The sequence below is a fragment of the Catharus ustulatus genome, chromosome 9 (assembly GCF_009819885.2).
Source record: "Catharus ustulatus isolate bCatUst1 chromosome 9, bCatUst1.pri.v2, whole genome shotgun sequence".
NCBI classification, from domain to species: Eukaryota; Metazoa; Chordata; class Aves; order Passeriformes; family Turdidae; genus Catharus; species Catharus ustulatus.
Window position 1 is genome coordinate 2,398,419 of NC_046229.1, and position 21,346 is coordinate 2,419,764.

At 45.8% G+C, this 21,346-nt stretch overlaps 1 protein-coding gene across 1 annotated transcript in view; it reads right to left on the reverse strand.

Annotated features, from left to right (window-relative positions):
* The window catches only part of LOC117000146 (ribonucleoprotein PTB-binding 2), a 30,416-nt gene extending 15,203 nt beyond the window's left edge, over positions 1 to 15,213 (reverse strand). The window contains exons 1-5 of the mRNA XM_033067558.1: positions 15,144 to 15,213; positions 14,742 to 15,082; positions 5,569 to 5,635; positions 4,236 to 4,705; positions 1,128 to 1,319 (exon numbers count right to left, since the gene is read on the reverse strand). Coding sequence (XP_032923449.1) covers positions 1,128 to 1,319; positions 4,236 to 4,705; positions 5,569 to 5,635; positions 14,742 to 15,082; positions 15,144 to 15,213 — 1,140 coding nt within the window. The remainder of the gene's footprint in view (positions 1 to 1,127; positions 1,320 to 4,235; positions 4,706 to 5,568; positions 5,636 to 14,741; positions 15,083 to 15,143) is intronic.
* Between the last annotated feature and the right edge of the window lie 6,133 nt (positions 15,214 to 21,346).

The following is a 21,346-nucleotide window of genomic DNA, read 5'->3' on the forward strand; positions in this document are numbered from 1 at the left end:
TCTCCAGGTAACACTGATCACATCCAATTTTCTAGGAAATCATTTGATAAGACATGTGGGTGTAAAAAGCTTTCTTCTACCTCGAGCATGAAATGAACCTATTTCTCCTGCCTTGAAATTTATCTTAAAGCTGACAAATTCTTGCCTCTCTGTTTTAAACCAAGTTTTAGCTCATGCAATGACTCATTCCCAGTCACTTTTGTTTTGAGCTGCAATGATTTCTCTTACAGGATATTACATTTACTAAAATCCCAGAGCTATGTGGGTGTACTTTGTGTTACTTTATGGATATATTTTATTTTCTTCTGGCCATCTTTGCCTAGGAAGGAGCTGAACTGGGTTGATGATCCAGAATTCCAGAATGGTTTGGGTTGGTTAAAGCCCATCCAGCTCCACCCTTTATCATGAGCAGGGAATCTTCCACTATCCCAGGTTGCTCCAAGCCCTGTCCAACCTGGCTTTGATAAATCTCAAATACTTCCTTGGAGAAAGCTCCCAAAAGTGAGTGACAGAATTAGGATCACTGGTGTGTAGTTTGAATAGAAGTGTGTAATATCACAGGGAGGAAAATTTACAATTTAGGGGTTTGGAACACAGCAATATAGAGAGAGCAAAATGGAGATTTTAGGGCAGAAGTTTCTTTCTTCTTCACCTTCTTCTTCATGGGTCTGGGTGGTACCTCTGTGATTAGATGGCATTTTCCCTCAAATGAAACATCTAACAAACTATTCCATTTCTTTTTTTCACTTAAACCCAGAGCTCTCAGTACAGGAGAATAAGAAATATTGCCATAAGCACCATATTTTACAGAGATGTGGTCTGAGCTGGCTGAAGAGAGGGAGCTCCTCTGCCTCTCCATGTAACACTGATCACATCATGGGTCATGGGTGCTTGGTTATTGATCAAAAGTAAAAATAATTTAGGTGTTAGTTCTTAATTGGACAGTTAGGCCTTAAAAGACCTTGTGACAAGTGAGATCCATCAGCATTTCACCATTTGTTAGCCAGAAGTGCTGTGGCACTCACAGCAAGAATCAATAAACCTCTGAGTCCCAACAAGAAACTCCATCTCCTGCGCATTCAATTCTGACCCTGGCAAAGAAAAAAGATTTCAAAAGTGACACTCACCATCCTTTGTGCTGCTATCAGAGCTGCCAGGGTGCTCCTGCCTGGTGCTCCAGGGGCACAGAAGGACACCTGGACCCTCCTGCCATTGATGGTCACCCCGTCCATGGCCCCTCGCACGCTCTCCGCCTGCTCGGCGCTCTCGTACTCCACCACGGCAAAGTCCCCGCTGCCACCATCCTCATCCTGGGCAAACTGCAACAGCAACAGTGCAGCACTGCATGCACAATGGCAACTCCAGCTGCTGCCCTGCAGTGCTGCCACCTGCCCCCTGCAAGGCCTTGCACAGCTGGCACAACCCAAGGTTAACGTTTCCCCCCAAACCGTGAGGTTTCTTTCTAAAAATGCTGGAAATATCACACCTCCATGGTTATCTGCTCCTTCCTTCCATCATCTCCTCCATTCCCACCCTCACCTCATGGAGAACCTCAGCTATGAAATGCATTTCACACAATTTAACCAAAGGAGCAATGAGAAGCCAACTGTGAGTACAGCTGGATGCTACAAGCAGTTTTATTTTGCAGGATCATTATAAACTCGTTATTCTTCATATTTTTCAGGCTGCAATAATCAAAGTGTCATTCATCAGGGTGCATGACAGCTGCTGAAACATGCAGCAATGCAAATTCCCCCAGGATCTGGTGCCTTTTGGGAGATGTGAAGGCTGGGGTGGTGGGGAATGCCAAGAGAAGATGCCAGACTGATCAATCAAGCAGACTGGAAAAGGGCTGACGTGGCAAACGCTGCTGTGCCCTTTGTGTGCAGACTTTGGGAGAGAATGAGCAGATTTAAATCAAACAAAAAAACAGGCTGAGGAGGGAGGGATGAAGCTTAGGCAAAAATCTCCAGTCCCCAAATGAATGGGAATGATAAACTGATAGCAGCTCTGGTGTGGGAGAGACAAAACCTCCTCCAGATTGCAGTGGATAAAAACAACCTCAGCCCCACAAACTTCCCCTGACAACTGAAAGAGAAATGTCAAAGATCTGGAAAAAAACCAGGGTGGTCAGGTCTGTACTGGCACTGTTACAGCCTGGCCTCTGGAGAACACATTTAATATATAAATACATTTTATATTTATATTTTATTTTATACCAATTGAGGTGCACTGCTGTGAAAAGAAGGGTTTGAAGCCATAGCACACCTGGATTTTAGTTCCAGCTAAAATGAAACAGTTAAAAACTCCCTTAACACATCCCAAAGTGCAGCCAACAATATTCTTGCAAAGGATTCAGGAATTTTTCAACTTCCCTAGTGAACAGGTAGTGAAAAAAAGTTCTTTATTCCAATCCAGAGAAGGGTGGAGAGCTTTTAGTGACAATTTTGACAGAAGAAAAAAATGAGGTTTGCTGCTCCATTTTGTTGCAACAAAGGACAAAACACATTTTTCCTAAAATCCATGTGTAAGTATTTAGCTTCAGCTCCTCCTGACAGAACATTTCTGTTGTCAATAGAGGAGAAACCAAAACGATTTTTTAGAAAATGGTAACTTTGGAACAAGATGAAATACCCAGAGTTTATTCCATGAGTTCAGGTTCATGGCACCAAAAAAAGTTTAAAGTTTTCCAGAAAAAAATATTTTTCCCCACACTCAGGTTTCTGCTACCCTGTCCTCAGGTTGTTTTTTTTTTTTTTTGGGTCTTCCTCCTCTTCCTTTCTTTGTCCTCAATTTTCAGGTCATCTCACTCATAAACCCACAATTAATTCATCTACTTTCTTCCCTTTTTCACCTATCAAATCTGAACTCTTTGTTTTCCTACCTCCACCCTCCTGTATTTTATAGGAACAGGAATATTTGCTGTATTTTATAGGAACAGGAATATTTATTGACATTATGCAGACAAACACTCTCCTCACCCACACCAAGTGTGACCCAAGACTTAATATGATTTTAAAAGGTAAAAAGTCAATTTTTGAGTGCCTCTTCTGTCAGTGAAACCCCTCTTCCCCCAAGAAGTCTGTTATTCTTTGAAGCTCAGAATTTTTAAAGGATGGTGAAAAATTGTTGGGGGAGCTGATAACAACCCCCGGATTATCTGACAGCTGGAAAAAAAGCCCTGAAGGAAAGGACTTAAAAGGATCAATCTGTTGAGCTAATTAAACAAAGATTGAGCAGGAGACTTGAGTACAGCATTTAATATCTTCTTACAGGAAGAAAATAATGGGGAGCAAAAGCTCCTTAATTTAGGCATCAGTGAGGTGAGGCTGAAGCCAGACACATTCCCAGGCTCCAGATGGAAACTGCCAGGAAGGGGAATTTTTGGGAAGAGTTCATTCTAATTTATTCATCTCAAGCAAAGTCTAAGGATTTATTCTGGCCAACTCCAAGCTGTGGGGCTGGAGAAGAGCACTAAGGAGGGAGTGAAGGCTGCAGGGGGTCAGGCTGCAGATCCTGCTGGACCTTCTGCTCCTCACGCTGGGGATCTCTGCTCATCCCTGGGCTGATCCCTGAGCAGCCTTCCAAGAGATTTAAGGGAAAAAAAACAATTAAAAAACAAAGCTGAAAATCTGTGTGACTACAAATAAAGATTTCCTTCCACTGCTTGTTGATGATGATTTATCTGTGCCACATTTATTTGTGGTCTCATCTCACAAGCTATGAGGATGAGAAGGAAACTTGAAGGCAAGGATCCACCTCTTCTGTGCTTCCCAGCCTTCCAAAAATTGTGTCACTTCTATCCCTGGAAATACCCAAGAACCCAAGCCTGCATCTTCCTCAGTTAGGAAAAAACATGTTAAATATAAATATATTAATTCTATGATGTATTTTGCATGATCTGAACTGTTGCACTTGTATTTATACACTCTGGCTCTCTTGGAGCAATAAAACCTTCAGCAATGCTTACTTTAAAAGCTCTCAAAATCCAAATTATTTTCAGTAAATGACCTAAGGGGATGTCTTACAAACATTTTGCTGGCATTTTACTGGAGTGGTGTCCTGCAGAATTCCCAGACATCACGACCAAGCACTGCACACCCAGAGCAGTGGGAGATGATGCATCACAGAGAAGATGCACAAAATAAAAGGAAAATAAAAATAAAAGTGGGAGACAGCAAGAGGGAAGTGAGGCAATCCAGCAATCTTGGTTTTCCATAAGAAACCCAACCTACCTGGCAGAACACAGGTTTGTACTTGAGGGAGAAAGCCTGGATCAGCTCTTTCGAATCAGCGCAGTCTTTTTGTAATTTATCCACACAAAGGCACTTGGAGTGAATGAGGTTTGTGGTCAGCTGGTTCACATCCATCCACTGTGCAAACAGAGTGCTGTCCTCCAGCTGCTTGCCCAGGAGCTCCAGCCTGGCCTTGGCAGCAGAGTCCTTCTTCATGTACTCCACGAAGCCATAGCCCTTGGAGAGGCCGGTGAGCTCGCTGTACACCAGGAAACATCTCTCCACATTGCCATAGGCACGCACCAGTTCCTCAAACTCCTCGATGCTGAGGGAAAGGGGCAGGTTGGTGATGCACAGCAGAGCATCTGTGGGCTGCAGCTGCACTGAGATCTCCTTGCCACGCAGGGAATGCTGGTGGAATTTCCTGATGGCGCTCTGGGCCTGCTCCCCGTTCAGCAGGGTGACAAATGCTGCAAGAGAGGAGTGGGGACATCACCTACCCTGAAACCACAGAGAGAGCTGCAGATTCACCCCAAAGAGACACAATAAATATATCCATATATAGTATATCATGTCTAAATTCTGGCATTATTAATTGAACATCATCAGCAATTAACTCAGTAAGTGATTATGTTGTGATGCACAGTTTCACTACTTGGAACCCAACCAGATTTTGTATCTGGGGAACAAATTAAATATTCTACTAGCAGACTATTGTTTACTAAATTAAATATTCCACTGATGTCAACACATCACAGATTCTATGGAATCTCTTTAATGACAACATGTACAAGTTCTCACTCTGGGGTTAGATCTTTTTTGGGAGTTTTCAGCCCCTAAAGCATTTCACACAATTTCAAACCATAAGGGTGGCAGGGACCTCCTGAGGGCCTCTGGTCCAACTTGTTTCTCACACAGCGTCACTCAGATGGGCTCCCAGGATCCCAAGGGATGGAGATTCCACAACCTCCAACAGTGCTGGGTGACCCTCACGGGGCAGAAGTGTTTCCTGATGTGAGCAAGCTGCAAATGCATCAGGAGCTGTGCAGGTTTCCCTCTCAGGCACGTGGGGTTTGTTCCAAGAGAGGCCTCAGGAGCATTTTCCAAGGAATTCAGGCAGCTGAAATCAGCTTTGTCCCAAAGGAACAGAGACCAGAGGGGACCAGAAAACTTCTGATCAACAGCAGAAAGTTTCCAGTTTTCACTGGTGTCAGTGGAATGTGACAAAAAAGGCACTGAGGGACACCAGACAAGCTGTGACAGTCCATGATGTCACACACAGCACATGGTGTTCCTCACAGAACTGAAACAGATGAAAGTTGTAAGTTCTCACCTGTTCTTTTATTCCTGTCCACATAACAATATTTGATTTCATAATCTTTAAACAAGTCGTGGATTTCCTGCAAGGGAAAAGTACAAGTGACATCACATAAATAAGGCACCAAACCAAGCAAGTGTACAAATTCATCCTCATTTCAAACAAAACCAAAAACTTTCCCAACAAACAGAGAATTTCACCATAGAAACACCATCAAATATTTGTTTTTAAAGGAGTTGGTTACACTGCTGCAGCAATGTTTTTATCTCACATATAAAACTGGCTTGCTGAATTTGATTAATTTACTTTTCATTCTCTGGGGTCACATAAACACAAAAGGGTGTCCTGGAACTGTCTTTTGATAAAGACAAATAACATCACAGCTCATTAAATAGCAAAACCCTCTCCATTTCTCTGAAGTACAACTGGCATAGCTAAAATACCACATGGACAAGGAACACTGGCAGCATCACATCACCAAATGTACTGAGGGCACAACACTGCCCCAAAACCCAACAGTTGCTTCAGTTTCCTGCTCAAGTTCACTTTAATAGATTTTTCACTCTTAATAATGGATATTCTTTCACCCAGCAGATAATTGTGGCCAGAGTACCCCCTGGAAAGTATCCTCTATCAATTACTACACAGCTGCTCAACACAGAACCAATCCCAAGAGTGTTATTTGCTCTCACTAATTAATGGGAAGAGAGGAGGGATGGACAAGAGTAACTCTAAGAGGAGTTTGCTACAGCTATCCCCAAAAAATCAAAATGCACATGCCCCAAAAACCCCACAAATTATTGCCAGTTCAGTGGTGAGAAAGCAGAGATGAACACTCACCATCCCAATGAAAAACCCAGAAGTAATAACCTGGATATTTACATTATTTTAGCTGGCTAAATCTCATACACAAGAGTGCAGGATGGTTTCTGCAAGCAAAATAATCAAACAGTTTTGTCTGAAAGTTTAATTGCAGATTATTTCCAGCAGCTGAGTGTAGCTGCCAGTTTGGAAATTCAATATATGGAGCCTAAAGGTTAATTGGGTTCTCTGTGAGGGGTATCAGGTGCACACCTTTTAGTCAAGAGAGCACCAATCTCTGGTTTCACCATTTAACAGCTGTCAAACACTGCATTAATAAAATATGGCAGCATTTCTCCAGCCACCACACATCCTCAAATAAGGTGTGACAAGGATGGGGCTTCTGAAATGCAAGATATGCCCAAAATTCAAGCCAGGTGGGGGATTTGAGTGTGGACAGCTCTTAAAGAGAATGAGATGGTTCTTTTTTCAGGTGTGAAAGACTGAAAAGACACTTTCTGTACAATTCTGGCAGCTCAGTTGTGCTGTGCCACTGAAGACTCCAAAAATTGTTTCTGTCCCACTCAGAGGGACATATTTGCCCTTTTGATTTCCTGCATTATTTCACAAGAGCAACACTGAAAGTTTTATATGATGATTAGGTAGCAGGAAATAGGATTTCAAACAGCTCTGAACACTCTTTTGAAAGTCATCTGTGTATCAGATGATTCCACATGATTTCCCAGCAACTGCCTGAAACTCTGAGAGGAAAAACAGCCCCCACTGAACAACTCTTGGGCAATAATTAGGAGATCTCATATAAAAACTGATGAGAATATAAGGGAGATTTAAAATAAAGCTTGATTTAAGCACAGAAATTTTAACACCAATTTCTCAAGTGGCTGCAAACACTGCCAGGTTTGTGCCAAGGTTCTTTCAGGAAGGTTCTGGTTCTTGTGCAGGGCTGAGCCCTTCACCTGTGGAACTGGGGCTGTGCAGTTCCAGTGAAAGCATTTCTCACATAAACACTGTTCCTGAGGGTTTACAGAGATAAAACACTCCCTGCCAGCTCCAGGGAAATGTGTACTCCTCTCCATTAAACAGCTGTAAATATGTGTGGTACACTGAGACCTCTCTGCTTGCTGAGCCAGGCACTTCTCTCAGCTTCACCTCCAACATCTCCCAGCACTCAGCTCTGGTGGGAAAGAAGGAACAGAGCTCCTGTTGTGATGCTGTTCCCAGTTTCACTCCCCACTTCAGAGAAATGTCAGCAAAGCAATGGGAAGGGCTGAGCTCTGATCCCAGCAGCTCCCCAGGGCTGTCCCAGCAGGGAATGCTGAGCTCTGATCCCAGCAGCTCCCCAGGACTGTCCCAGCAGGGAATGCTGAGCTCTGATCCCAGCAGCTCCCCAGGACTGTCCCAGCAGGGAATGCTGAGCTCTGATCCCAGCAGCTCCCCAGGACTGTCCCAGCAGGGAATGCTGAGCTCTGATCCCAGCAGCTCCCCAGGGCTGTCCCAGCAGGGAATGCTGAGCTCTGATCCCAGCAGCTCCCCAGGGCTGTCCCAGCAGGGAATGCTGAGCTCTGATCCCAGCAGCTCCCCAGGGCTGTCCCAGCAGGGAATGCTGAGCTCTGATCCCAGCAGCTCCCCAGGACTGTCCCAGCAGGGAATGCTGGCTCGGGAGGAGAAGGAAGGGGCTCAGCCAAGCCAGGTACAGTGAGTGAGCCCCTGGGAGGAATGGAAGCACAGGATGCTTCCCTGAGAGCACAGAAACAACCGGTGCTGCTTTTCCCTTTCCTGGAGCTCTCCTGGAGCTGCTGCTCCAGGGGAGAGGGAGCAAACCCCGAGAGGGAGCAAACCCCGAGGGAGGAGAGGGAGCAAACCCCAAAGGGGGAGAGGGAGCAAACCCCACAGAGGGAGAAGGAGCAAACCCCAAAGAGGGAGAGGGAGCAAACCCCGAGGGGGAGAAGGAGCAAACCCCAAAGAGGGAGAGGGAGCAAACCCCGAGAAGGAGAAGGAGCAAACCCCGAGGGGAGAGGAGCAAACCCCGAGGAGGAGAAGGAGCAAACCCCCAGCACTGCCCCGAGCCGGAGCAAAGCAGGAGCAGGCTCTCAGTGACCCCACACCCGAGCCCTGCTGTAGCAGTCCCGGTGCCACCACCCTGTCCATGCTCCAACACCCCCATCCCAACATTCCCGTGACAAAACCGCTCCTCCTCGAGGGCTTTTTTCCTCTTGGATAAATCATTTGCTGAGCTACAAAACCTGACAACTCCCTCAGTAACCTGCCTTTAACCTCAGCCCACTAAACACCCTGAAACAACAGCAATATTTACCAACGTGCTGGAGGCTCCAGTGTCACACATTGCACAAAGCAGATTCTGACAACAAAAATATTAATCAGTTCTGTTTGGTCCCTTCCAACTCAAACCATTCCAGGATTTTGTGCTCTTGGAAAGAAATATAATCAATAAAGTATAGCTACACTACAGCCCCTTGAAAGTTTTAAAAGCAGATAATCAATACAACTCTTATAATCTTATAATCAATATAAATTAAAATTTTAACTATGAAATAATTGAAAGTTAGCAGAAAAAGCAAAATCAAATACAATCAAGGGAGTTTAAGAGAAATCACTCTTTATCTCTTAAAAAATGTGTATTTTCTACTGTAAATGTGGTCTTGAAATACTTCAGTTCTTGCCTGTCCTGTCTTGGGTAGAAAAACTGGCAGCTGAGTTTTCAGCACTTATTATCAATTTGAGACTTGCACCTCTGAGACAGAAAGAATTCCTTAGAGAGGTTTTTTGTGTTTAGCACCTGCATTGTTTCAAACACAAATGAGAAAGGGACTCATTCACAGGCACATTCATCAAATCAGCAAAGCTCACTGGTTTATTTCTAATAAAAGCAGCTTTTCCTACACACTCTCACAGTGCAAGGGAAAAAATAGCCAAGAAATTCTCAGTACTCACCTGGAACAATACATAAAATATACAGAATAATGTAATAAAGCCAGCACACCAAACCCAAGCACTGTTCTCTCTCTAAATGTAGAACTAGACTTGATATTAAATGTAATAATTGTGCTATTCTGGTAACAGAATATTTAACAATTCCAAGGGTGCCTGGCCAGATTTCTGCAGTGAGCTTTAGGGAAGTCTCCAATATAAACACTCTCCAAGCCTGGTCTAGAACTTGGCTCTCACTGAGCAGCTGAAGGCCTAAACCTCACATGAATATCCTTGAAATGGGAATCAATTAAGTTTAAAGTAGTTACTTGGCTAACCAAGAAGTTTTAAATCATCTCACAGCTGAAAAAGGCTTTGTTCCATTTGTGCAGGCAGGTCAGGAAAAAGAGAACCTCTCAGAAAAGCAAAGCTTTACATTTACAAAATTCACGTTTTAGACTGTTAAATATTTGAGTTCATGACATGACATATGGATTTCACTGCAGATGTTAAATAAACAGTAAGTAGTAAACAAGAGAATATTGACACAGTTTAAATAATGTGAAAACCCAGAGCTGTGCTGGAGAGCAAGTGCAGCACTCAGCACCAACAAGAGGGTTAATAAAAAAACAAAAGGACTGATGCAAAGTGCAATTTTAACCATCTCCTGATCACAGAGCTAGGAGGGCCTCAGTATTTCATCAACTGCTGGATAAATCCCCCTCAGAAGCACCATTCCCAGCTCCCCAGTGGATTCCAGTGCTGAGTTAAAGGAAGCTCCCAGAGGATCAAGGTGAGATGGGGCAGAACCTGCCCAGGGTGTCCCAAAGCTCTGCTCAGCTCATTCCCTCTTCATTTCCACAATCCCAAACCAGGAAACCTCAAATGGATTCAAGCTTGTCATTTCAGGCCATAAACTGCTTTTAGGGCAAACCTTTGTGTTTGGGAATTGAGTCTCACTTTTGTAGTATCAGAGCCCTCAAAGATCTTTAGTAAGAAAATGTGAAGACAGGAAAACAACAATTTCTCAGTGGAATGAAAAACTTTTTCCTCTGATCTTCCAGAGACTTTTGGGAGTGTTGTTGGTAAGAGGATCTTCATGGGACTGGAAATTAATTCCACCCTTGGTATAGTGGGTGGTTTGAGAGCTAAATGAAAGAGGGAAAAGACATAGAAAGAGGTAACTTGAGAGAGCAAGAGCTCAAAGCAAAAGAAAAGTAACAAAGAAAATTTTCAAATGTCCATCTTAAGGCATGAGAGCTGCTCCCTCTCCACAATGTGCCTTTCATGCTCAGGCAGTGTGACAGAGCAGTAATGAAAACACAAAGGCTCTTCTACTTAAAGGTCTGGCATCCAGCAGATTGCAGAGAGCACTTCCTCAAATCATCACACCTCATTAGAGGCTTTCCATGCAACAAGGAAAAATGATGGCTAATCCAGGGAGAAAGGGGAAAAATGCCACAACCCCACCAGACACAGCACCACACTAAGCAGTGATTTGGCTTTTGATCAGGAACAGAGAGCAGAGAGAAAAACTGAATGGGTTTCATTCCATCAGGTTCCAAAATAAATCCCTATCCCAGGTGGACTGGACCAGCTTTGTGTCAACACCTCAGTGTTTCACTGCTCTCTGGATTCTGTCCCACCCCAGGAGAACCACGGGGTGTTCAAATAATTAATCAGCCCTCCATTAAAACAGAGCATCCCCTCCATCACATTTATTTTGTACCACTGTGACATGGTGGCATTTAGGGATAATCAACCTAAAAAATGGTTGGGAGCAAGTGCATCTTCCACAGCATCTTCTCTTATCTGCAAAGAGGGGAAACAAAAAGCCAACAGCATTTTGGGCAGCTGATCTTGGCACAGAAAACTGGAGATCTGACCACAAATCTCAGTAGTGATGAGCAAAAAAAGAGAAATAACCCAAGGTCTGATCTTCCCAGAAAGAACTCCATGGGCCAGGAACTGGAATTTCATATCAGAGTCTGCTGATGGTGTTCCAGTGGTGAGCCACTGCCCCTGTGCAAGTTCATCAGCCACAAACAAGGAGCCACTAAGAGTGAAAAAAAAAACCAAATTGGGGGAAACCCTCAATTATTCCCATCCAATAGGGTACATACCACACCATGTCATGCCCAGTACAAACTGGGAGCAGCTGGCATCAGTCACTGGGTGCTGAGCAACTCTACTGGGCATCACTTGTTTCTCTTGGCTTTAATTCCTTCTTATTACAATTAATATTAGCATTATTTGTTTTATATTAATTTCCCAAGCTTTACTTTTGCCCTGATTATTCTCCTCAGCACCAGAGCAGTGAAGAGGTGGACAAGTGGCTGTGTGGTGTTATTGGCTGGCTGGGGTAAAACAATATAAACTCAAAATAAAACTTCATTTTTAGTGAGGTACAACCTCACTTCCAGTCTGGTCATCCTGAAGCTCTGGGCATCTCTTTAGGAGAAAAGGAGAGAGGAAGGTGGTATTTCCTTCACTCCCTCTGCTCAGAGCAGTTCTCCTCCTCCAGAGCACTGGGAACAGTTTTAGGATTGTTCCAAGGACCTTCTGGTTGCAATTTTTGCTGTTACAACATCCCAGGGGACCATGGTCCTTGCTGCTGGAACGGAGGATGGATCAGGGATGGTGGCTCAGGGAGATGCACACACACAAGGCAATCCAAGAGATCCCTGCCCCACTGCCAAGCACTGCTCAGGATAAAAGCAATCACTACAACCACACTCACTTTTAAGTCTCTTGGCAAAGGCTCTTGCTGCAAACATCAGTCTGACCACAGCACCACATCAGAGCCATTAATGCTAACAAGAACAGGCTCTCTATCTGCTGTTCTTCAAAAGCTCTGACACAAAGGGGATGGTCTTCCTGCATCCCACATCACTGCCCTGCCCTCATGAAGCCATGGAATGGCTGCTCTGAGAGCACAGGACACTTCCCCACTCTGGCAGGGATACCTGGAATTGGAGGAGTGGGATCTGCCAAGGCTGCAGGAGCACAGGGGATCACTGCTCCAAGGAGAAACAGAAACCTCTGGTGATGCTGCTGCACCCTCAGCTCTGAGTTCTGCCTTTAAGGCACAGTCACTGCCACAGACACCAAAGATCTGAAGATTTAGAGAGGTCAGCATCAGCCTGTGGCCATTTCTAGGTCATTATCACACCACATTTTTATACTGTGCTGGAGGAATCCCACGAGGATGAATTTGGTTCAACAATGACCAACGTTGTGAACAGCAAATAGAGACTCTACCTTCAAGAACAGTGAAGATACAAATTGTTCACCACAGATCTGCCACAAAAAAAATCCTTTCTCCACGGCTGTAATGAGAGAAGTGCCTGAAGAAACACTGACCCTGCAGGCATCTGTTTGTAGGCTGAGCTCTGTTTGGTTTCTAGGATTGCAAACCTGTTTCTGGTTTAGAAACCTCAAGGGACATTTCTTCTGCAGCCTCAAGAGTAATTTATTTTTTTAATTTAGTTTAACACAGGTGGGGCTCCAAAGGTAATTGAAGATTACAAGTACAATAATAAAGTTAATATGTAGCTACAACTGGCAGAGGAATTATATTAGTTATGTAACTTCATATAAAAAAAAAAAAAAAGTTTTTTCCTACTTTTCTGACAAAACTGAGACTCTCCACCAATCTCTCTATCAGCAGAACAGTTATTTTCACTTCAGAACTATTTTGGTAAATCTTGGCCTCACTCTTCACTTAACAACAAATGGCAGCAAAGCCAACACCCCAGCGCTCCGAGATGAATAGTTACATTTATGAAAACCTATTCTGGGAGACTTGGCTGCACTTCAGTGATGTTCATCTCCCTCCTGACAGTGTATAAAACTGGCCAGGTCAGAAACAGTTTATCTGATTTTACTTGGCTCACCCATTACTTCAAGGAGAAAACAACACAATCCCGTGTTTACCACGGGTGTTGTTAAATGGCAGCAAGAAATGTTAAATTCCACAGTAATTTTGGAAGTATATGACAGCCAAATACACAGGTAGACTTAACAAACACACTTGTTTCCAAAACTGCTCCAGGACAGAAACTTTCTCTCTACAGCACAATTCTTCTGCCTTTATCACCACCACTAGCAGAAGCCCATCAATGTTCAAAATGACAGTTTGTAAAGTGGATTTTAGGATCTGTACAAGGTGTTCAGGGCAGCATCAGAACCCGACATACAGGAGAAAAAGGCGTCTAAGTGCTGCTTTTAAGCCATCAAAATAAAAAGGCAAACTTCCAGAAAACTCTGCGGCTGCCAGACTTGACCTTAACGTTGGCATTTCCCTGTAGCACACAGCGGCTTCAAAGGTTCCAGAAAGGTGGAATTCGTGAATTGGTGCAGCGGCAGCAGGGACAGAGCTGGATGTTGGAGTGCTCCTGTCCTGGCCATCCACAGCCAGCACCTGTTGACACACCAGCAAAGCCCTCTCTGTCAACACCGCCGCTTCACCAAGAGAGGAAGATTAGCAGCCTTCACCAAGCTGGGGGTTTGCTATCCATCAGGCTGCCCTGAACAGAGGTGCCTAAAGCACCCTAACAAAGCTGTCACCTCCAGCCTGCGAGCAGGGCCGGACACAGCGAGGGCTGGAGAACAAAACAGGCAGAGCCGGGCTCGGATTACTGCGAGCCTCTCCAAAATGAATAGTGCCTTTTTCCGCCGGAGTTATGCAGAAATCGAGAGTCTGCACGTGTTGCTCTTACCCGCAGGTACTGAAACCACCTGTGCTTTACAGAGGGGGGAGGCAGACAAGCAGAACAAAAGCCGCAGTCACTTTTTTTATTTTTTTTTTTTAAATACTCGCGCATCAAGTTGTGCGTTCGGAGCTGGTGAAGTGACTGTGCAGCTAAATCACCTCAGCATCTGAGTCACGGCGCTCGGCTGAAGAGTTCAGCGATCATCTCCTACCAACAGCAGCACTTTGAGAGGAATTTTCCTAAACCACCGTCAGACTGCGGAAAACCGCTTTCCCTCTCTACGTCTGGCTCACCTCACAATAATAATAATAACAAAAAATAAAAAGCCGGTCTGGAAGCTGTTTCGCCCAGATCTGGCACCCGAAGCGGCCGTGCTGCAGTGCCCTACCTGTGCGCACACAGGTGCCGCCGCTGCCGTCCCCGCTCCCCCCGCACCAAGCCCCCCTCACAGCCCGGGCCGCGACCCCGCCGCTCCCCGGGGAAAACTGCCCGGCCAGCCCGGCGTGGCCCCCGCTGAGGAGCCGGAGCCGCTCTCCGCAGGTAACAAAGCGGCTCCACACAGCCGGCACCGTGCGGGGCGGCTCCGGGGGTGAGGCAGAGCTCCGCGCCCGCCGAGCCCCGCGGGGGACCCGCGGCTGCCCCGCGCCTCCTCCCCGCTGCCGGCCCCCGCCTGAGGCGCGGGCGGGAGCGCGCCACGCTGCCGGGCAGCGCTGGCGGCCGTACCTGGCTGCTGCTCTCGGCCGGCAGGTTCCGCAGCAGGATCTTGCGGCGGTTGCCCAGCTCGCGGCGAGTGCTCGCCAGCCGCCTCGCCACCTCCTCGGCGCTCAGCGGCGGCGGCTCCGCGGGCAGCGCCGCGCCGCGCTCGGCTCCCGCCGCCATCTTGCAGCGCGCCGGGGACCGCGGGGGGAGCGCGGCGCTGGGGCCGCCCCCGCCCTGCCCCGCCCGGGGGGAGCCGGAGGGAGCCCCGGGCCGGCCCCTCACGGCAGCCGGACCCCGGCCCGCCGAGCCCCGCAGCGGTGTGGGGCGGCGGAGCAGGCTCGGGGCGGGCTGGGCTGGGCTGGGCGCTGCCCGTAACGGAGCTGCAGGGGGTGTGAGGGATGAACGGGAGCGCAGCGGCGATTTCACCGAACGGGTCGGGTTGGAAGCGAACACGGAGCGGGTATCTGGTCCCAGCGCCCTGCTCAAGTAGGGTCATCCCGGAGCTCACGGCACGCGATTGTGTCCAGACGGGTCTGGAGCATCCCCAGTGAGGAGACTCCGCAGCCTCTCTGGACAATGTATGACCCGCACAGAGGAGTTCTGCCTCCTGTGCAGGGGAATTCCTGGGATCAATCCCTGCCCGTTCCCCTGGTGCCACTGCTGGGGCCTGGAGCAGAGCCTGGGACTGCTCTCAGGGACAGACAGGGACAGACAGGGACACCCAGGGCTGAGGGCTCCTCTCCAGGCTGAGCAGCCCCAGCTCCCTCAGCCTTTCCCGGACACAGGGATGCTCCAGGCCCTCCTTCAGCTCCAGGAGCTCCTGTCCTGCTGTGCTGAGGATCCAGGGCTGGGCACAGCACCCAGAGGTGTCCCCAGGGCTGGACACAGCACCCAGAGGTGTCCCCAGGGCTGGACACAGCACCCAGAGGGGCCTCCAGAGCTGGACACAGCACCCAGAGGTGTCCCCAGGGCTGGACACCGCACCCAGAGGTGTCCCCAGGGCTGGACACCGCACCCAGAGGTGTTTCCAGAGCTGGACACAGCACCCAGAGGTGTCCCCAGAGCTGGACACAGCACCCAGAGGAGCCTCCAGGGCTGGACACAGGGCAGCATCACTCCCTGACCTGCTGGGAATGCTCTGCCTGAAGATCCCACCTTGTCCCCCAGGACACTCTGCTGGCTCACAAACTCATTGTCCAGCAGCACCCTCAGGCTCTCCTCCCTCCATCCCCACAGCAAATCATCTCCAGACAGATTTTTGGGAAGGATTTGAGTGCTCTGGAGGAGAGCTGGGACTACTGTGAGGGGAATTGCTCCAGGATCCATCCTGATGGAAGCCAAGGCTGGGGCACCATCCCTCTTCCCCACCCTGCAGGAATCAATAAAAATCTTCATCACTGCCACCTTCCTTAGCTACAGATCCACCTGGAGACCTGAAATACAGAAATAAAGCAGCTCCCACAGAAGCAATTGGGCTGGAAAAGACCCCTGAGATCGAGTCCAACCTATAATCCCAAGTGAACCCCAGAACTCCACTGGAGATCAGCAGGCACAGTAGCCCAGAGTGATCTTATCCCAATTTTATTCCTCATCAAGAATGTGGCAAACTAATTAAAATCCATGAAAATGGGGAAAACAGCACCTGGGCGCTGCACTGGTGACACAAGGGACAGGCACAGGGCTGTGACCTGCCATAAAAAAGAGCCCAGCATCACAACAGAAGGAAAATATTTCATAGAATCACTATAAAATAAATCTCCCCTTTCATGAAGTCAATGTCCATAAAAACATTTCACTCACTCAGCACCCACTTCAAAAAAATAATTTAAAAATCAATTTTTCCTCTAGCATAGCTCCTTGCAATGTCATTTACAGCACAGTAAATTTAGCTCTGAACGTTGTCATCATTGCTATAAATGAGTGAAGAATAATTTAAATATTTGTAGCCATTTTTAGACACGAGGCCAACCACAAAGGACAGGCAAAAGAGAATCCAGTCCTGAAACATAAAAAGCCTAAAAAAGGAAACTGGAAGAATATTTGGAGTCAAATTGGCTGTATGTGATAATTCTTATCAAGAAAATCTAATTCTGACAGATAATTCTTGACTAAGTTCAAGGTGCCATTTTAATTATCTGTTACAGATTTAAAAACTCCACCAAATAAATGAGTTTAGAAATTGCTTTGGCCCAAACCAAACCAAGTTAAGAATACAAAGTATCTTGGACTTTCATTACTGTTAAAATAAACTTTAAAAGTACAGTAATCAAAGGGATTTTTGGTTTATTATTTAAAAATTGACAGCTGGCAAGTTTCTTTTCAAGGGCTTCCTTTTCCCAAAATTTTTCTCGAACAGGTAATGTTCCTCCTTTTTCAATATTTGCATTATTTTTAATAAATAAAATCACTGGAAATGAGAGAGGTGAAGGACTCATCGATTATGGGATGTAAATAATTCTGGGATCATAAAAAAGAACATTTTTCTCCTAGTAATACTGAAACAGGCAATATCTCCTCAAAAATTATCACCAGATCAAGTTATTACAGCAGAAATTATGGAACTGCTCAAACATCATAAAATTTAGTGAAGCTAATGAAGGAATTCAAGCAGAGTAATTAATTTTACCATTCATTTTCCAGTTTGAAGGTGGACACTGCTTCACCTGTAACCAGTGCTCATTAATTCTATCCACAGCAATCACCTCCTCAAAAATGAATTTTTTTTTTGTCTTTTTTTCATGGGCTGCAGGTGTCCCTGAATTTAAGTCATTCAAATTTAAAGTGCATTACTGAAAGAATTCAGAAATGAGGAGTTTGATATTACTGGCACAAACAAAATTCCTGCAGTAAACAGTTCCAGAGAAACTCCAGAAAATAGGAATATATTCAGAGAAAATATAAATTATCAGAGAAATATACATTTTTTTTTCTTGGTTAGGGATAGATATTTAAAATATTGTATTTTGTAGGTCAGAGTATTCATCTTTTCCCCCCAGTGTTCATGTCCAGGTGATATCAGCCTCCCAAAAAAAGAGCTGTTCCAGGAGGAAGGGGATGCTGAGCCAAGGCATTCATGTATTTCCTTCAGGAATTTCCTCCTGTGGATCACAGTTTTCCATGAAATATTTTTGTGACTTGGACTCCTTCTCTGGAGCTTCCAAACCAAACCAAACCCAAACCAAACCAAACCAAACCCAACCAAACCAAACCCAACCAAACCAAACCCAACCCCTCCACGTTCATGCTTTGATCTGAACACTTTCCCACTTTTCAAACACTTTCTTTGGTTTCAATATTGCTGCAGAAGCAAAAAGCATTATTAAAAACCAGAACAGGCCAGGGTAACTTCTGTTGTGCTGCTGCCCTGATGCTGTCACACTGATAAACCACCTTGTAATAATTTAATTTAATTCATTAAATTCCTTGCTAATCAAGAGCAATGTACCCAACCCCAGCAGCTCTCCCAAAGAGATAAATTTCCCTGTGCTTCTGCAGCTTTGAAGTCATGCCTGCCATATCTATTTTATAAATACATGGAATGAGTGTGAATTTGAATTGTGATTCCAAACATTCTTTTGGAATTACAGGTGCACTCAGTGATAATTGTCCAGGTTGGGCTGGTGGAAGCTGTCCCTGCCCATGGCAGGGGTGGAATGAAATGGGATTTAAGGTCCCTCCCAACCCAAACCAGCCCAGGATTCTGGCATTTTCTGGGATTCTACATCCAAAAGTGCAAACAAATTCAGATCTGTGCACACAAAGAGAAAGCCAAGACTGAGAACATCTGTTGGATACAAGACCCACCTGATATTCCAGGTTTTGGAGGTACTGGGAATGTACCTGAGCTCCTCAGGTAAGTGATGGCTTAATGAGAGAGAAATTAAATAATTAAATGTTTTCTGCAGGGGGATGTGGAACCCATCAGCTGCTGCATATTCCATAAAAAGAATGGGTTACCCCTTCATGTCAGCAGCACAAACATTCCCTTTTGTCCTGCTGTTCTCCCTCTTCCTGCTCCAGCTGCCCCTTTTGTTTCATTAAGACGCTGAGATTTGGCATCCAAAAGCTGCAGATTTCATTTTCAACACCACTAATTAGTTTGGTGATGATCACCCAGATCACCTCACAATACACACTGCATCCAAAATCCACCAGAGGTGCCAAAAGGAGCTCCTTGACCCTTTTTCCCCCTATAAATTCCAATATTTTTGGCATTCTCAGTGCACCATTCCATGACATGCCCAAACTTGGGATGTTTCTTTGCTGCTGTTCTTCCATCCAGGCACAAAAACTCTTTGCCAAACATTTGAAAATGGAACCTGCTGGCTGTCAATTTGCTGCTCCTGAGTTTGGAAAGCTTCTCCTTGTTTCCACTCTATTACTACAAATAAATAGTAAAAAGGTGGGAGAGTTCAGAGCTGTAACTTAACAAAGTGAGTAACTCCTGCAAGGAAATCATTACTGGGCTCTGCTGTAATGGGCTATTTTGGGACCCGTGGTGTCTGCAGCAGAATTTCAAACCTTTGTTGCACCATGCATCATTAGCAGATCTCTGTGGCTGTGTTTAAAGGCAGCAAAATAAAGAGTAAACATTAAAATAAACACCACAAAGCAAAGCCAAGTTCTTAAATAATAACTGAGAACAAGGGAAAATGAGATCAAACAAATACAATTCTCCTCAATAAATGGCCCAGATATTCACAGGGGAACCTCTGCAGCACTTTCTCCTGAATCAATGCCCTCCCTGCTTTAAATCCCCATTCTTTCTTTTTCCTCATTCAGCTTCAAATTTATCATTAGTGTTTGGCACCAAGTCCATTTTTGGCAATTTTAGTATTAAAAAAAATCCAAATGTTCCTTGGATTCCTGGCAAAAACAGGTCCAGCCCCACATTCCCCACCAGGAATATTTTTATTGGCCAGCCCATGAATGTGCTGCAAATGGGAATTCCAAATAATTCAGCCTCAAATTTCCTACAAGCACCGATTTTCTAGGAACTGGAAACTAAATAGTGACAATTCACCAGGAATTACAAAATCATTTACCACCAAAAACCAGGAAATCATAATGCTGGGGGGTGAAAGCATTCCACAGGGTAAATCCATACACCTCCATTACTGCTCCTTGGATCTGGCTAATTATAAACCTGGAGGAAATTAAGTGTAATTAACTGAGGGATGGACTGGGAGGGAGCAGGCATGGGACCAGCAGTTTGTTTGGAGAAGATAAACCAGTCCATGATTTCTCCCTGCCAGCAGAGCCTGGAATTCCCAGCACCCCCACAATATTTTGTCCTTAAAAACTTGTCACACATGGAAAAAACTTGTTCCATATGGAAAACTGGCCTGAAGGAGGTAACACAAGAAACATTCCCCCAAAAATTTATGAGGCTTTCAAATGTTCTGCTGTTCAGTTTTAAAAGGTTTCCATAGGAACTGTCACCCAACGTGCTGTGCTGATTTCTCCATGTTCAGAGGGAAAAAAAATCCATCCCCTTACTGTTTTTTCCAGGTTCCCTGGCTGAGGTTTCTTGCCTTGTTTATGGAGATTTCCTTAGTCCAGCTGCAACAGAAATAAACCCACTATTAAGGAGGTTGTTATTATTATTTTGCAGCAATTAGATCATGTTAATTACTCAACCTTTAATCCTGCATGTGATTTGCATGAATTATGCCAAGAGAATGGATTTTGGGAGCAACTTTGTGGAAGTGTCAGAATGTTGGAGAAGTGCAAAGAAGGATATTAAAAACCCTCTGACTGCATTCCCAGGTTCCTGTTGCTGGTGCCAGCCCAATTTCATTACTTCAGTGCAATGGAAGAGATTTGAAATTGGAAAAATCCATCAGTGTTGGGCAAACTGGAAATCCTTGGTGGTCTGATGGTTCAGCTGGATTTAAGGGAGGAGCAGCAGTTTTGTCAGGACCTTCCTGCAGAGTGAAGAGTGCTGACTGGGCAGTTTTGGAGGCTGTTCCTTTATCCATGGAGCTGTCCCAGAGCCAGGTGCAGGTGGGGTGGAAGGATTCCTTCTGCACTGTGCCCTAGCAGATTCCCCTTGCTGCTGTCACTGCTGCTGTCCCAGGAGAGGCAATCCCAGCAATGCTGAACTGGTGGATTTGCCAGTGGCAGCTCCAAAAACCTCCAACAAACCAGGATTGCTCCTTCCCAGGGCAGCTCCCAGCACAGAAATGAGCCCAGGGATCACTTTTTGCACAGGATTTAGAAGAGGCCGCTCTGAGCTGAAGAAAACCCCCAGATCCAAGACATGTTCTGCCTCTGCCATGGCATTCCTGCTCCTCTGCTCACAGTGTTCCCAAGGGGTATCAGTGATCCCAAGGGATCCTCTCCCAAGGAGGAACCAGCAGTGCTTCTGAGCAAGGGCTGGCACTCACCCCAGCCCTGTCTGGCACCTCACTAACGAGGCAGGGCTTGGAGAACTTCACTCTTGGGCTGCAGTGTCCAAATTCCACTGCAGCCTTGGCTCCAGGAACACCAGCTCTTCTGGGCCAAGGTCCTTCCGTGCTCAGCTCAGAGCACAAAGCACAAAATCATCACCTCTCACCAGCCCCAGGGCTGTCAGGCAGGAATATGAAATATTCCATGGCACTGATGTTCCTTTTTCCCACTTAGGC